Consider the following 18,005-nt stretch of genomic DNA (forward strand, 5'->3'; position numbering starts at 1 on the left):
TCATGATTATTCTCAATGGAAAACGCCGCCCAAAAGGCAGTATTTTGATCATTATATCCGATATGCATTGAATAACATATCGTTAAATGTTTTTTATTTCTCATAGCCCTAATGCATAAGTTGATACTCTGAAGTCGACTCATCGTTACAACTGGTATATCGTTATATGTGGTATCATTATAAGCCGATTGCACTGTAGATCCCACCAAACATTCATTTTATTTAGAATAAGAACAGGAACAGCGCAACACAGGACAAGCGAGTAAAGAGCACAGGACAGAACCCTATCGAACACACTGCTAACATTCATATTATGCAGTGGCATGAAATGCGCTCGCATTCAGAGTTATCTGGCTGTGCATTAATTTGGACAAGCCAAAGAGTGTGACGAGTGCTGAAGTCTAAAAGAAACACCAAAACACAGCAGTAGCGTATGCATCACCACAATTACCATTCAAAATAAAAGGGTAGGAAGACTGTGGGCATGTTCTGTGTCTTGTTCCTTTTTTGCATTTTGACTTGTGCACCTGGTATCATGGTACTGACAGAGAAACCAGGGGTGCGATCGGAGATGGTTGTTCGGCACGTTCGTTCGGTTACCGGTGCGCGTGATTGGCCTACTCCGCGCCGCCGTCGCCAGCCGCGGGGCGCCGCCCCGTTTTTGGTGACGTCAAAATGACGACACGCTCCTGTAAATCATCCGCCCACCGAGCATTTCGTCCAAACGCGACGGGAGTTGAGAAGTTTGGAGCGATCATACGGCTTTGCATGGCGCGTCTGGTGGATTGGATTGGATCTAACAGGTGGCCTTTTCAGCTGCGGAATGGCACGTTTGAATCCAATCCATAGTTTAATTCTAGGAAATGGCGCTTCCGTTGGAAACTTAGGTTGTTGCGCTGGCGTTTCTAGAGGAAGGAGGAGAGCGGGTGGCGGTGCAAAACGCGTTTGAAGAGATTGCATAAAGTGAATTCCGGCGTCGTTTTTGTTTCTCGAAACAAATAATTCGTTGGTTGTACAGAGAAATCGACAACATCATCGGTGCCAGCGAGCCACTGGGACGTTGTCGCTGCCTCTTAAAAAGTGCGCCACTCTTCCCGTCGTTTTTTTTCCTTTTCTTTCTTGCTGTGTGCGACACTACCTAGGGACGACGCAAAGAAACTAATAGTTATAAATTGCAGTAGTCACACGTACTACTATTTGAAAACGTGTTTGGGCTTCAGAAGAAAAAATACATTTTTTTAGATAAAGATTTCATTCAATTGGAAGACGAGAAACATTTGGCTTTGTAGTATACTGTTTGCAAGCAGACGACAAACGACGGAGGTAAACTTCCGGGGAGGTCACCGCTTCCTGATTGGCTGCTCTCTCTGCCCCGCTGTCACAAATTTTGCATACTGCAACTTTGTGACGTTGCAGCAACTGAACAGAACGCGTATTGAACAAAATATCTCCGATCGCGTCCCAGATATGCCCGAGCCAACCAAATGGCTTCTTTAGAAGAAAATACTTTGTGCTCATATGCACAATTTTCATGCGTTTTCCTTGCTCCACGAAGAAGCAAATATACTTAGTATATTAGTAGAAGCCTGCCTCTAGAGGTAATGCTTGCTCAACATGACAATCTCAGAAGAGGTTTTCATACCAGTGTTCTATGCTGAGGTGATGTGTCTAAATTGATAGTGGCAAAACTTCTAATCGTGCAATCCTTCGTAATTAATTTTCCTAGTCTTCCTGGCCTTGCAAATGTTTCATTTATCTGCATGGTAATTCCACCAATTTGCTGCAAGAAAGATGCGTGTCACACAACCTGAACAAAAATCTTGCCTAATGGATAATGAAAAAAATCTACACCCAAGCAGCACGCACTGGAGAGCCAGTGCTCTAGGCTACAAAATATAGCCTTGCAATTAATTTTTTCTTTTTTTGCTAACATGGAGCAGGGCCACTGATTCAGTCACAGTGACTTCTAACCTGAATAAAGAAGGAGCGCCTATCTTGAGGTGACAGGGCTGGGTTGAGAGCAGCCAGCCTCCAAAGAACAACAATCTCATCACAAAGGCTGCTGCAGGCATGCTGCGACGAGTGGGCATTGCCGTGGCCGACTGCGCGACCTCCGTGGCCGTTTGATCCAGTGTGCAGGGAAACCTTGGTGTTGAACCACCAGCACAGGATCTGCACAGTGCAGGGCACGAATACACAATAAATATTAAAAAGAAAGCATAGATTTTACTGGTATTTTGTAGAAAAGCCTGATCACACAAGTAAGACACATCACAACTATTTCTAGTGCCCTGCTTTCTGGAAAGCAGGGCAGTGACTAGCGCAACAGCATGCCCTCCTTGAAAGGACCTTGAACCAATTGTGGAGACTCTGTACAAATGCAATTATTCGGTAAGGGAGGCCCTTGCGAACATTAAGGGCAGACTTCAGATGCTTTATGAGAACCCGGTAATTAACAAATGAACTAAAGATTTCACAACCCCTCAATCAACCAACATCTCTCTGCCCATTCTCCTGTGCATCCCTTAATCTTATGCCCATGACGTTACTCATGTGAGCAATCTCATTGTATCACCATGTGGTGTCATCTGAAAAGGCTTCAATGTATGGCAGTGTGTACTAAACAGATTCCTTCAAAGGAATGGCTCTGAGGAGCAAGAGTGAGTACAGAGCAAACACTTGCTGGAGAAGTATAGAACTGTATTCTTAAGCCATTGTAAGAAAAGCAGTGGCAAAATATGCACTGGAATGAATGGCATACAGTAAGAGACGGGAAATGCAGTTAGAACCTACCAGATGTAGGCAACACACATTGCGCTTAGCCATAGACGTGTGGAATACAGTTTGATTGGGAAAACTGCCATTTGACAGGAAGGGTGTGAGAAAGTCTTGCGAGAAAACTTTGTTTCAGAGATACGGTATCTGCCTAAATTAATGCAGTCTCGATAGGACCAACAGAATTGATTGGATTACCCGTTGTGTTGAATTAAACAAATAGCAGAATAAGAAAGCTGAAACACCACTGCTTCATTTGGCAGTATTAACATGTCCCCCAAGTTAACACACACCCAAATTTAACATGCACCTAATATTTTTTTTTAATATAGCATGCATCCGGTTTCAGGTATTAGAAATAAAATTAAACTTGCACAGTTTACCTTCACAGAATGGAAATTCACTTAATATATGTCCATCGTCACCAATACAAGACAGATCTTTATTTCTGCCTATGTACCATAACATGTCATCCTCCTTGTGGCCCAATACTTTTGATACTTCACATTTCTCGAACCACTCCCCTACAATCCCAAACCGGATGGAGCCTAGACTATTTTGCCAGCTCTTCCAGTAACGCACGCAAGTCTTCAGAACAAAAAAATGTGAGGCGAACCTGTTGCCAGGTGGTTTAGCATATAAAACAACTTGTATTTTGAATGAGCTTTTGCAAATAAAGCCTGAAAATGGCACATCATCATTATCACTTCCATCCTACATGAAAACTTTTCAGCTGCCATCTTTTGATGATGCTGGCTCTGGTGGTAGGTTGTTGTGAATGCCGACAATACAGTTTTGGTTTCATATGTGATTTTAATAAGCATGGCATTTTCGGACCAATTTTCATGAAAAAATGAAAAAAAAAGTGTATGCTATAACCATACTATAATCATCCATTCTGAGCTGCCAATTTTACTTCAAAACCTACTGAAGGCAGTCTGGAAATCTGCATTTTTCGCAGGAGATAACATGTCTTTAACATGTTCACTGTCCCCTAGCATCTCCAAAACAGATGATGTCGACATTGGGGTCACAACATGGGTCACCAATGAGGGTAGGCACGTGTGTGCTGACCAGTGAAGTTCAATTATCCAGTCAAGTTGAATTATCCAGCGGTCAACTTCGCATTTGAAATAGCCTTACTTTTGGCCCATAGAAAATGTATGCAAACTGGCTGGGATTATTGGTCAGGATCGAATTAACCAAAAGATTAAAGTAAGCCAAATTAACAGAAGTGTACTATATTAGATACAACAAAAATTGATTATCTCTCTCTTTAAGCAGAATAATATATTTAGGCACTGAAAAAGTAGGGTTTCTCGGTGACTGTTCAGCTCAAATCGACACTGCAGCTAGTCCAGCTAAACTGATAGAGTCGTATTACAATTTCTAAAACATAACTTTTAATGAGAATGGAGCTTTCATAAGCAATGAAATGTAGATGAGTATAGCTACCATCATGGTGAAAATAGGAAACCACATTTAAATTATCACGTCTGTAAATGTGAAATAACTTCCATTGATTCGACTCTGGTTATTTTGATCTTTAGGCTAATTCGACTGTGACCATATGTCCCTGCTGGCTTCCATGCATTTCTTTTGTTATTTCAATCGTAAAATTTGCCTTCACTGGATAATTCGAACTTGACCAGTCGGCATGCATGCACCTGATTTCTGTGGTGAGCCTAATAGTGATCCTTTTAGTGGCGGTATCTGTTTCGGCCAAGTTTAGGTAACAGTGAACATGTTGAGCTGGCGTGATCTCCCGTCGAAAAAGCCATTTTCAACCTGCCCCAAGAAGATTTTCAAGCAACAGCCGTAGCTCACAATGTCTGATCTTGCATTGAAAATGCCATTTTAGACCTGCCCTAGGAACATTTTCAAGCAATGACCGTTGCTCACAATGTCTGATTACAGTATCTACCCAATATTAATGCGCGCATTTGTTGTCTTTTATTCAAGAAAATTAGGCCAAGAACTCCCTGTGTGATGCAAACGGATATAAAACCAAAACCGCCTTCACGGTGTTTGTATGTTTTAACACATAACATGGGTGTATTGCAGACAAGTGCACTTGTTTTAAACTGGCATCCATCGTGCAATACATTTTTCTTACTAAGAAATGTGGTGCGCATTAGATTTCTAGTTTATTTAGGAGCTTTATTGTAATTTCCACATGTGTCCAAAGTAGTGCTCTACTTTGGACATACAGAAAGTGGGCGCCCGTTTGACTCGGGGGTGTGCTAGATCGGGCAAATATTGGCAAGTAAATCAGTGGGCTGTTCTGTATTTTTTTTTACCCTGCCTTGTATAATTCGACCCACCAGATAATTGATCAATTTCGTTGATCCCATCAGGGTCTAATTAACATAATTCAACTGTATTCAGCCGTCTTGATATGGCATACTTATGTCCGCCCTTTTCATTCTTTTCAAGAGGCTGGCTAGGCCGGCAGGTTATGAACATGTAGTGTTTTCTTTTTGTTTTTTGTTCTTGATTTTTTTCGTTCTGTTTGTTTGACGATCCCCATCACTCACCCACACCCCTGCTTAGGCCACTGAGCCATCCTTTCCATTAAAGTTCATTCTCTCTCTCAGGCACTTTAAACCTCTCACTATGGAACAACAGACATCCACTGATATAGTCAAAATATTAATGGTGCATTAAAATTTTAGAAAAAACAGTGTATGGCAAATCACACTGCATTGCATTTTCCTGCCCGAGAACCTACCGATGCTACCTGTTTGCACAAATTTGTCAATGCTATTTGTGGGAACATGATACCCTCTCATTGGCCCTCTAATTCTAGCAGCCAGCATAGCACGACCACTGGCAACACTGATACCAAGCAAGATTCCTGTGCTGTGATGAGGTTTACATTGATAAGCTTAAAAAAATATTTCTGATGATAAGCAAGTGCAGTAATCAGTTTACAATCACATGCATTGCTTTAGTTTGCCACTGCACTGTCAACTATATTTTGCCTTTTTCTGCAAAACTGTAGCGACTAAACTGGTGTCACTGACTCGGTTGTGGTAGCAGACAATGGAGGATGGCACGAGTTGATGCATCCTCGATAAACATGAGTTGTAACAGAAAACTCTAGCCTTTTCAGCTGCGATTTTCTTCGCATCGCAAATAAACCATCTCCTGCACCTTATACAAAAGAAATGCTCTGCCCTTCCACTTCTACCACCAGCAGGTGTGTACTAAGGTTCCAATCTGAGCTCCATCATGGCACGCACCTGTTCGCAGGCCAAAACTTCTTCCGTCAAGATTTGCAGAAGAGGAATGGCATTGCGGTCCGAGCGGCGAAACATTTCACGTACGATAGACAGTAGGTTCCACATGCCCTCAGGCTCCCTGCCACGAAGTGGGCGGAGCAGGCTGCACCACTCAGTGGCTGCAGGTGGTGCCGTTGAGGACAAATAGTTGACATCACTAAACACCATTGGTGATGGGACGCAAAGCTTAATCAAGATCTTCCGAATGTTTTCGTGCAGGGTTCCCTCATCAAGGCACCATGTCGTCTGTTCATATGCAGATGCTCCAGCAGTTGGATCTGTGGCAGTTGAAAAAATTGGGACAGGTATTTAACACAAGTGTAACTTACTGGTCAAGAAATGCTCTTTAAAGCAATAGCAAGTATTACAGACTGTCAAGGGTTCCGGAATAGTGATTCACAATGAAATAATTCAAGTTCCCAGGGGAAAAAAAAATTATATATATATATATATAATTTCTTTTCTTCTTATTTTCGACTCGTGCTTGCGCATTACACACACACACACACACAAAAAAAAAAAAACAACAACAACAATATTTTCAGTACAAGACAGTGAAACGCTCCTCAAGTGCCCTTTTGGTGGCTCAAGAAAATGCAAATGTGGTCATGCTCAGGCATGTTACATTCCTCGCATGGTGAGTGGCACTGCAACTCGGAAGTGTGGAGAAACTCGTAGACTGCTTACTTGTACTTCATAGTCTAAAGAAACCTCTGAAAACAGAGCCGTGTATCTATGTTGTCACACTGTCCACCCTGCAACGCATTCAGGTTTACCTTTTCTTTATTTGCAACATGCACTTTACTAGCACATTTTGCCCTACTGCTGCTAGATAATATTCTGTATACACAGTCAATGTTTGGACAATGGATGAGCTATACTAAAAACATTTTCAAGATAGCACAATTGGGCTAAGCTCTTCAAACACAGTAGTTAAAGAGCAAAATAATCTATCTCATGAACAATCCTAGCAACATTAACAAAAAAAGATAGTCACGCTCATCTGCTGTGTAAGTTCTAATTTTTCTTAAAATTGATGACAGACATAGATCATGTTGATCTCAGCAGTGAAACTCCATACTCCTGGTCAGTGCACAAATGGACAACAAAAGTATGGCAGATGATTACATAAACACCAGGAAAAATAAAGTTCTAAATTAGGTAATAATTCACCAGAAATATTCGTATAACAGCACATTCCCTTTAATTGAATTTGCTTCTATTTTGAGCACTTTCAGAGGACACTAGTGGGCACCTGTGCTTCTGAGCTTAACAATGATAAAAAAGCAGCCAGGCTGAACGGGTGGCAATTACAGTGAGACACCACTTGTGCAAGGTTAACAGATCTGCTGCCAAAATGCCACTGTAACCTGGTGAACCAGATTTCAGCACAATAAAATTCAGTGCAAAGAACTTCGTTAGTACAATTTTTTTTGTTCCCCCTTAACACTAGCCAGTGTCTCCCTGGTCATTATGGATTCGAAACATTTAGTTTCAGAACTGCTTGTTCTCAATGAACTACAACAAATTTTAGCTTTCATGCTGGCAGCCACATTACCGTTGAAACTGCAGTGGATACTTACCCTGCTTTCTAGCCCCAGACACAATCGCAGTCAAAGTGGAACTGTTTAAATTTGTTCCATAGCCATCATATAAGTCATAACGTGATCACCTGCAGCGAATATTAATTGCTTCTTGGTAAACAATCGTCCCTAAGGATACGTGTACAGAGTACTCCAACTTTCACCCAACGAACTCTTGAACTCAATCCTTGTGTTTTATGTGCCACAACCATGATTCGATGATGAGGCATGCCATAGTGGCATACTTTGAATTAATTTTGACCACCAGGGGATCTTCAATGTGCGCACTCAATGAAGTGTCTATGCATTTCTAAGCAAAGTCAAATTATTTTCTGTACATTTTCCTTAATGCCCTTCTATATATTTTTGTTATAGCAACCTCCCCTATGCACACTTTCCATGAACATACGACTTGCATTAGGTCCCCCAATTACGTCCTAACAAACACACCAAATGCTTGAAAGCAGAGTACAATAAAACTTTATGGAAGCTAAATTCGTTATAAATATGCAGTATGGACTATCAAAGCAGTCTTGGCTAAGCTGCCAGGCTGGTAATTAAAATTTTTTCAAAATAGTCTTTAAATAGCATGCTATGTGGGCACCTGGTGGTTAGGGGAGATAATACATTGGGTGCAAGCAGCAAAACTGGCAGTGCTGGTCCTGCTGTCATTTTTGTATCAAAAGTTCGATAATGTGACACTGCCACGCCTTGGTAGCAGACCCCCCCCGTCTTTCCAGTCATCTTTAAGCAAAGTTTAAAAGGCATGATTTCCATATTTTTTAAACAGATACTTTGCCCTTTGTTGCCGACAATTGCCGACTATCATTTTAGCAGCAAGAAGGTTGCTTTGGGTCCTTCGGAACACTACACTCTATAAAGTATTGAAAGGCTAGTCTGAGCTGCCGGAATATGAAGTCGATCCAGAGATGGACAGTTGTTTTCGTCTTGGTTTCTGTATTTAGTGTAAAAAGGCACTGTACTATGCCAATTATAACTGGCACAAGCTTTTTATTTGCCATTCTGAATGTGTTATGCTTCAGATTGGTAGTCACGGAGTCCTACATTAACTTTTAGTGAAAGATCTGCACTTATAGTACACGGGCGGTGAATGGTGGTGTTTGCCACTGTGTGGGGGAGGGGTAACAATCCAGTTTTTGGCAAGCCTTATTTTATTTATTCAAATAAGAAATGCTTACGATGGAGCGGTACCAACACCGAAGCATTAGCAGAAATATGAGCCATCACAGTTTCTCGGTACTTTATTTCCATTTTTGATGTTCACTGTACCAAAAGCAGAAAATTACAATAAGTCTTCTTCGTGTCAATAGTGCAATTTCCCCAATGCTGTCAGCTGCCTATCCATAAAAAATGAATCACGCACTTAAACAGGAAAATACTATGACATGACTGGACCAACAGTGCAATGCAGGCATACTGGTGTGGTCAGTGAAAAGTGTACCAGCAAAAGGCTCTTGAACAAAGTTGGAAGGATACTCTGTCGTGTTCAAGCCTGCTAGACGCTGAATACTTAATAAGCTGTGACACTATGCGCAGTAGTTGTTTCACATGACAAATGCATAAGAGAGCCCTTCTCATAAGGTAGAAAGTGAGGCTAGTCGTAATGAAGGCATACTTGAAATCAGCATGCAAAAGAACGGCAACACAAAAATAAGAACACCGGACAAGCGCTGCGTTGGTACCATTGCACTCTCCCGTCATTTTCGTGTTGCTGTTGTTTTCCCCACTGATTTCAAGTATGCATGCTCTCCTTTATCCAAGTGCATCGCTGTTCAGGGCAAATCCAGCAATTTTGTGCAGATATATGCTTGCTTTAAAAGTGAGTTGGGTCTTTTTAATGAGCGTTCACATTATAGAGAAGGTAGTGCATCTGTCTTTTTCGCAGAATATACCGCATTTGCACGATTCTACTGCACCACCGATTGTAACGTGGTTATATTACTGGCCAAATATATATATAAAAAAATAAACCTGGCGTGGATTCTACTGCACACATCAAGCAACGAAACCCGAGTCGATGTGTAGCATGTAGAAACAATTTTATGGAACATACAAAGGCACACAGACATGCACACAGCTGAATCTTGACAGCTAATCGCTATCATAGTCTGACGACACCTCCTTTACGCTGTCTACTGACCGCACAAAGTAATCTTCAGTTCCATTTAATGCATTAGAAATGCTGCACTTCTTGAAGGTTCGCACAACCACCGTCTGTGGGAGGGCATTCCACGCACCATGACCTACCTTGCGATGAGTGTCACTTCACTCGGATGACCTGTTTGATGGCAGTGTGGCTAGCTACCTTGCATAGAGCATTTTTTAGCAAGAATTGGTTTCATTTTTCATTTTTACAGAATTAGTTACGATTGTAATGCGCATGCAAATTTGAATGCACCTTTTATTAAAAATAGAGTGCGTTAGAATCATGCAAATAGAGTAGTTGCAATGCAGGCAGTAAACACGGCAAAGTTTGATAAAATGGGCACTTAAAACGCTGGATGTTCTAATACAGCATACAAAACAGTCAAATCAAAACAAAACACTTTTCTTGCGCAAAAATAAACACCATAACCAGCCAAAATTGCGTGCCCATACGATACAAAGGCCATAGTTTAACGATATTAATAGTAACACTTGTATCAGTAGTGCTTCAATGGACTTTTATACATAGGTACCGTATAGTAGTATACAGGAAAGAGGTTTCAGGGTACAATACTTAGGAAGGATTTTTTTATTTATTAAATGCATAAAACATGGGTCTTGAGTTGATCCAACCTTCATTTATATCACCACATTTGTACATAACTCGACTGTGCATAAGTGGCAAAGGATACTGGGATAAAAGCTGGACTATAGCAGCTTGACTAGCCCCAATACCCATTAATAGTATATAAACATTTGCAGTAACAATAGTGTTTACGTGGCCTAATAAATAATAATCAAGCAACATGAAAAAAAAAAGAGGCATAACAACTTATTATGTATTATGTAATGTACGAGAATAAAGGAAATCAGGGGACCCGATTTTATTTTTCATATCACAGTAGCCAACCAACACAGACACCAAGGACACCATGTAGGAAATTACTTGTACTTATTAATTGAATTAAACACAATAAATTAATGGAAATTATAGCAGATGAAATAATAACTGGCTGCAGGTGGGACACGAGAACATGTCTTGGCATTACACATGCCATGCTCTTACCGATTGAGCTAACACTTTCATCACATACCTTAATTCTTTTATGAATGTACTTTTACAATATCTCAAAGGTGCATTATTTTACTACTTACAATCCCAGTGTTCTATGTTTATAACCTTCCAAGTGGAAAATCAAGAGCTTATATCTGTTATAAACATTTTGAAATGCCTTCCATGCAACTCTGACTGGCAACTATCCTTGGTATGCTGTGGCAAGATTACAACCACCTAAAACATGATGTACACTTTTATTACGGAATGCTCATAATCAGAAATATATTTTGAAGAAACAAACTGTTCTACTCTGAAACATACCCAACTTATTAAATTACCAATGACTGACTACAATGTGCAATATGCAGTTTCAACGGTGGAGAAAAGAAAATGTAAAATATCAAACGATAGTTTCCCAAGGAAGTTGCCCAATATAACTTGAGATGACAGTCTGCAGTAAACCACCATTGCCAAGCTACATGTGCCTTAAATGTGCAATTGCACTTCTTTTTCCAACAAAAACAATCCTCTCCGGTATGTCCTGGGTAAATGATAGCCAGTTCCTTGTGGACAAGTGATGCTGTATTCACTTCCACTTTTTCTCACACTAGTTTTTGTGTGGTTCTATGCCTATTATTCTCCAGCTGGCATTTCAGCTCAGAGGAACCTGTGTGCCTTTCCTCCTTCTCCCTAAGGATTATTTATTCCAGTTTTAACTAGTGCACTTTACTGCAAACAACACTAATGAGCTAGGAAATGGGCTGAATGTGCTCATCTGTCTGCAGGGATTACGAGTGGTTTTTATAATCATAAAACATAAAATTGCACAGCAGTTATGGTTCCATTTAAAATAAAGAGGTTAGGCTTCCAGAAGAGGCAATACTACTTGTTCTACGACTATCCAAGCCTCCTGAATTTCCTTGGACATTTTCTTTTGCAAGAGAGATATATGAGGCTGAGCAACAATGTTTTGGAAGACCAGACATATGGAGCTGGGAGATTGAATTTACGTTTGATAGAAACATTAAGATGGTGCAGCTGATCAAAACAAAGTGCGTAAGAAAACAACATGCAGAAGTTGGTGTAATATGTGTCAGTGCTTATGCTTGTAGAACAGTGCAGACCTTCTTCTACATTGTGCTCTTTTAAAGATCAGGAGTGTGCAAGCTTTTTGAGGAGTAAGGGGCTGATACCTGCTGTTTGCAGCAACCAAGTTACGGAAATCAGAGTCGCTGGAGTCCTCTAACCAACAAGTACCCTCCCAGTTTTTCTGAAATGGCATTTGGATGCCAAAGACTGACAAAATAGGGAAAGGAGCCTGCTAAAGCCTTGCATAGAGTTGTGGAAACAAATGCATAATTTGACATGAATTATTTTTATTGCTTAAGAGCTGCATTCGGTTCTAGTTTATCTGCCTTTATAGTATGCTACCACTGCTCTCAACTTACTAACATTTACAGTTTATACACAGCTAACATCTGATGTGTGTTCAGGAGCCCCCCCCAGAGTCTACATACTTACAATTAAATTAACTACCCATAGCTACACAAAAAGTGACGTCTTTAAAGATCACTTCAAGGAATTAATGAGACAGTGCAAAAGGTTACATATGAAGCAAGTGCCCACGCCTGGACTCACTCAAGCCATGACCCACAAGTTGGAGCAGCATATGTATTTGTGGTCTGCACGTGAAGCACCATACTCTATTTCTAAGACATATACAAGCTGCAGTTTACAGTACCTACATCTTAACTAGTAATGGATTTCTATGAGCACATCTGAACTTCATTCAACTTATTTGTGATCAGTTTACAAATCATACCTATCAGACACTCTGAAACACTAACAGTGAATATTTAAGTTTTAGTAGAAACACGATAATATTCTATGTAAAATAAAAAAAAAATTCAAATTTCCTTAATTTTTTTGAACACCAAGTCATTGCAAACAGCACTTGTTATTATATCAGCAGTTCATTTGTTTTCCTCATAATTGTCAGTACTAAGTTGAAGCTCTGGATATGACTCAATAACGCATTCCACGTCGACTCATTTGAAGTAAAGAAACATCCAAAACCACCATGATATTGACATTGAAAAAAGCAGCCGTCATTACTGCAACTCCCTAACTACGTGCCACCACTTCTAAAACCCAGGGTGGCCAGATTTTACGTGTTTTCACCAAGTGCAAACAATATTGTTTCACAAACAATATTTTCTGGGAAACTGGCATTACCTAGTAGTGGAGCATTCACACCAAAATCATAAAACTGCTATTCATCTGTTGCACTCCGTAGACGAATGGAAATCCCTGGATGAGAAACTCATCCCCAACATGGAAAGGGTTAATGCACCAGGGAGGACACAAATATTCAGTACACACATTTCAATAGTTCGAGGTATTAAAAGTCCTATGGTAATATACTTAAATAAAAGATAAGATTCATTTGATTCATGTGTGGTTCACGGTACAATGTGGGCCAGTTCACAGTGTGCTGCAACACAGCCCTAGATCCTCCAGTGCAGAAACACATTGCTGCATTGCGGCCCTCGATTGTGGCATGGTGCAGGAGAGGCACCGCTGTAATGCAGGGAAGCCTCTGTACCTGGGCCTGTATTCTGAAACGTTTGCCTTCCGCGAAACTATCACCTTGGCCCTGCCTCCGTCAACAGCGTGCGCTGATTGGCTGTTTTAGCAAAACCGGAAAATAAACAGCTCTATCTAATAGTTCCAAACTACATCATTTTAACATCATGGTGTCGATGGGTGCTCTCGACATATATTGAATGAACAAACACGTCTTTTGACGTTTGGTTGGTGATGGAGTGTAGTAGAGATAAGAAAGGTGGTAGTTTATAGTGTTCTTTTTGGTGGCGTCTTACACGTGTTGTTTCATGGCGATATTTGTTGATTCATTTAAAATAAAACTTTACAAATTTCCTTTTTCAATGTGTTTTACCTAAAGTGGCCGTAACCAACCGTAGTCAGTGCGGAGAACCTGTACTGCGGCCACTACACTCGAAAACAACACACCGGAGTCGCTGTGACTCGCACGGTGCGCTCTCTCATGCAATGTGCAGCGTTCGAGAGCGTGTGTTGGTAGTGCACGCTGACGTCACGGGTAAGCAGTCACTTGGTTTATTGAACGCGACTATCGTATTGGTGAAACTATCGTGGAAGGTGAATGTTTCAGAATACGGCCCATGCTGGCAAGGTGGCACGGATAAGGTATGGCATCATGCAGACTGTGCCTGCAGGGATGTCTACTGACACAGCGGGCACATCCAGAAGATGTGCCCCGAACATTCCCCCAACCAATTCCAGAACGTTTCAACACAGCTGCAGTAGCCTTCAGCACATTGAAATTTGGTGCGGGCACTACTGTACTGTGCATTTGCCTGCTCCCATTAGACGTGATTATCCACGTTGTCAGACAAAAATAAAAAGACACTTTATGGTGGAGAGCCACGAAATTGCTTCATAAATATAAATACATCGAAGGGCACACGCATCTTGCACTCAATCAAGAAAGTGGCCACATGCCCCAGGCCACTGAGCGATACGGCTAAGATCAAATGCCCAGCCGCTCGGCACTCTTGTTAAAAAATGCGTCATATGCTATACTGGCACCGATGTATGTTCTGCACTACTACCATGAACCACGCATGATTTGAATGTAGCCTTCGAAAGCACCAATTTTTGTGGCAAGTTCTTAACCATTAACTTTTTGAGGGTCAAAGACAAATATATGGTGCCGTGAGCAAGTCCAAAATGGTCAATGCCATATTATTTAAGATGCCATTTGTATGTTGAAAAAACACCAATTTTTCAACTCTCTGTTGCCCAGCAAGTGCTGCCACCTTGTGTGGATGGAAGCAATTTTTAATTTTTCGCTCCGTAGTCTCTTCATTTTCATTCCGTAGCTTGTTTACGCCAGCGCTTCATGACCACTCATGCATCCGAGCGGCAGTTAGTGTTGTTTTTATCTCGCAGGCTATTCCCATTTGTCATGCTTGCAAAAAAGGATGTCTATCTAGTTTGTAAACTTTCAAAGGGTAGTCCGCTGCCATGCCTGCGTTTCTATAGAGTTCCGAAAACTGATTGCCCCTTGTTGGCGATAAGATGAAGGATTACTGGAAATTCCAACTTGATTGGTTTTTCTGATAGGTGCACAATCGTAGCATTTTCTTGCATGTGCTCACATAGACAGTTTGATTACGCTATGGACATGAGTACCAGCTGCTCTTCTGCAAGTGGGTCAAACTGCAATTCCTTCGATGCAGACTACTGTTTAAGTGCCAAATCAGAATATATATCCATTCCAGGGCATCTACTTCTTTATTCTTATTATAAGTATTTATCCAAATTCATCTGTATTCATGAATAATCAATGAATGTTAACATAAAGAAACTATTTAAAAAAAAAATTTTCAGTAATTTTTTTTGGATAGGTCGCTACAACAATTTTAAACAAGCAAAAAAAAGAAAAGATGGATCCGGTGGGACCTCATTTGGCGAAGGAAACTTGACCCTCGAAGGGTTAAAATCAAAGCTGTGCTGCTCCTATCCATCCTGGCTGTAGCTTATATCGTTTGCTTATGGGACGAAAAGTCAACTTTTAAGTTTACTTACACCATGCTGTTGGCTTTCATTACATGCTGTACATTCATCACATGTACAGACAATTATATTTAAAACTTGCACTAACACATCAAACATAAATTTAAATAAATAAAATCAAGACTGCAAAAATATCAAATGGCTACGAGTAAAATGGTTTCTTCTTGCACTATATCTGCACTTAATAAAATTGGGAGCTGATGGGTTAACAGGTTCAGCACATGTATAGCTGGCCTTGTTTCAAAGCAATAGTGAGTACTATATGCATTTCTGAAAGTCCAGATTACCTTTATGCATTATACGAAGTCCAAAGTGCCCATGCAAGACACAAATGGGAACATTACAGATACACAATTTATTGAATTTAGGAATGCATGCTTTGTGTGGCTTGCACAGAGAATTAGCAGGACATGCATTCCTGCTTCGAACCAAATTTGCTGTTGCTACAGCACTCATATTTGTTTAAAAAAAAAGAACAAATGAACTTAGATCTGCTTTTGTATTGTTTTGCCCCAAAGTATTAGTATACGGTTCTCATGTTTTACATATAGTCTCTTATTGAATGCTTTTAAGCCTAGCAATGAAAGCTACAGTTCCCATTAAAGCACTGATACCCATCTAGCAGACAACTCCACAGACTAAGCATTGTTGATGCAAAATGCTCTCAGGGTGTCTACCAAGTTGACATTTCCAAATTCCCCGAGTTGTCCAGGTTTTCCCTGAGTGCCCTTGCGAAATTCCCTGAGTAATGAAGAACTGTTTTATATCAAGACAGACGGAAACCATATCGCTTGATGCTGTCATTCTCTAGTAAGCATATGAAAAAAATTATAAAAAAACAACTTAATCTAATTTGAATACTAAGGAGTAGTGTTTGTGTTATTCAAAAAGAGAATAGAAGGGGGGGAGGGGTTAGTAAAATGCACAGCAAATAAAATGTCTTTGAAAAAAATTGCAAATTGAGTCGGACATTCTCAAATACGAATAAAAAGATGTATACAGAAGCAAATATTTTCGAATAAGAACTATTTCTATCAGCTGATGGCAAGCTCAGAGGTATGAAGCCCAAACTTTGTCACAATTGAGATTCTCTCTCAACAGCTTGTAAGTCAACCTCAACTCACATGCACGACCCCTCAGTGCTGTGTTTCACTGCTTTAAAGAGTTTATTTTGGTTTGGATGAGGGACACCTGCATCTCAGCATCAGCGAACACTTTTTTTTTTTTTTGAGCCAACACATTTTTTGAGCTCACGCTCCTTCAAAACGGTAGTAGCACTTCCTTTCCTGTTCATTCCTCAATGCTTAGGTCCTTTCTGTTCTTATCCTTCTTCCGCCACTTGTTCGCCCCACGGACCATTTGAAGCATCTTTTTGGTCAGTTGCACAGTCCACATCCGATTTTTTAAACTCCCTCGGGGCCGCGAAAATGTTAGAAAAATCGGCCAGTTGGAAAAAATGAATGCATGTTACTACCTGCCCTTAGGGGCTTGAACCGCCACAGGCACATTCGAAAACGCTCTGAAGGCCTGTCGGTACATGTATTAGGCATATCGGTGCTCGTACTGTGACAGGCAATACCGAGTGAACGCGTGTATAATTAAGGAATATATACTGTGTCCCGTGGCAATAGCCCCTTCCCACGCTTGTTATGCTTCACTGCAATACTTTTGCGTATGCTTCACCAAGTAACATTTCTGTAAAGAGGCGAAGCTGACTTTCGGGAACCGGCATTATGCAACGCACCATGCTTTCCAAGCTTCTAAGCCAATCGTGAGGACCACAAAGGCGGAGTCCGTGCCATTGCTGACAGCAGCGAATTCTTTCAATAAAAAACATGGCACCCAACAGCAAGAAGCTTCATAGCAAACATTGAAGCAGCTAGGCCTAGCATTGCCGCAGTGGTTCCTATGGCTGCCAGCGGATCTGCATGCTAGAGCGTTCGAGGAGGCGAGGCAATCAAAATGGCAGCGGTGGTGGCTTTGATTAATGCCGTTTCAGCCCTGCGGTCCTGGCAAAACATCCGGTAAATAGGACGGCGAAGAGTTCTTGCGTGCGAAATTTCAAACGTTCTGATACACCGACTCTATGGGGTACGTGGTGGTGCCGCGAAGCCGTCCAAATTATCGGGAATCCGGAAAGTTGGTCATTGACTATACACTGGCAACTCCTTAAGACAACGACAGGGCATCAAAGACGGTTCATTACGATTCCTGTCTGTTACTTAAGCCAGAATTACCGCGACTTTCGACCCCGAGTTTTTCCGGACTACTCAACATCCCTGAGAATTCGCGGTTTTCCCGCTTGGTAGATACTCTACTCCAAGGAGACGCATTTAGCAGCAGGCAGTAGCCACTTACAAGTGGTGCCAGTTAGTTGCCACACCTAAATCTGCTTGTTCTGCATTTCACCATTCAGCCATTTCATATGCCAACAATTTTCACCCAAACAACCATGCTGTTATCTCTAACAGACATACAGAAGAGACATGCACAGTTCTTAATTAATGCTGAAGTTAGTAA

General features: G+C 41.0%; 1 protein-coding gene across 2 annotated transcripts in view; it reads right to left on the minus strand.

Moving 5' to 3' along the window:
* Window positions 1-18,005, minus strand: part of Dora (zinc finger SWIM domain-containing dorado) — a 217,181-nt gene that overhangs the window by 164,757 nt on the left and 34,419 nt on the right. For both annotated transcript variants that reach the window (XM_065437182.2, XM_065437183.1), the window contains exons 7-8: window positions 6,021-6,337; window positions 1,972-2,172 (exon numbers count right to left, since the gene is read on the minus strand). In XM_065437182.2, the coding sequence (XP_065293254.1) occupies window positions 1,972-2,172; window positions 6,021-6,337 (518 nt within the window). The remainder of the gene's footprint in view (window positions 1-1,971; window positions 2,173-6,020; window positions 6,338-18,005) is intronic.

Source organism: Dermacentor albipictus, chromosome 1 (assembly GCF_038994185.2).
Source record: "Dermacentor albipictus isolate Rhodes 1998 colony chromosome 1, USDA_Dalb.pri_finalv2, whole genome shotgun sequence".
Taxonomy (NCBI): Eukaryota; Metazoa; Arthropoda; class Arachnida; order Ixodida; family Ixodidae; genus Dermacentor; species Dermacentor albipictus.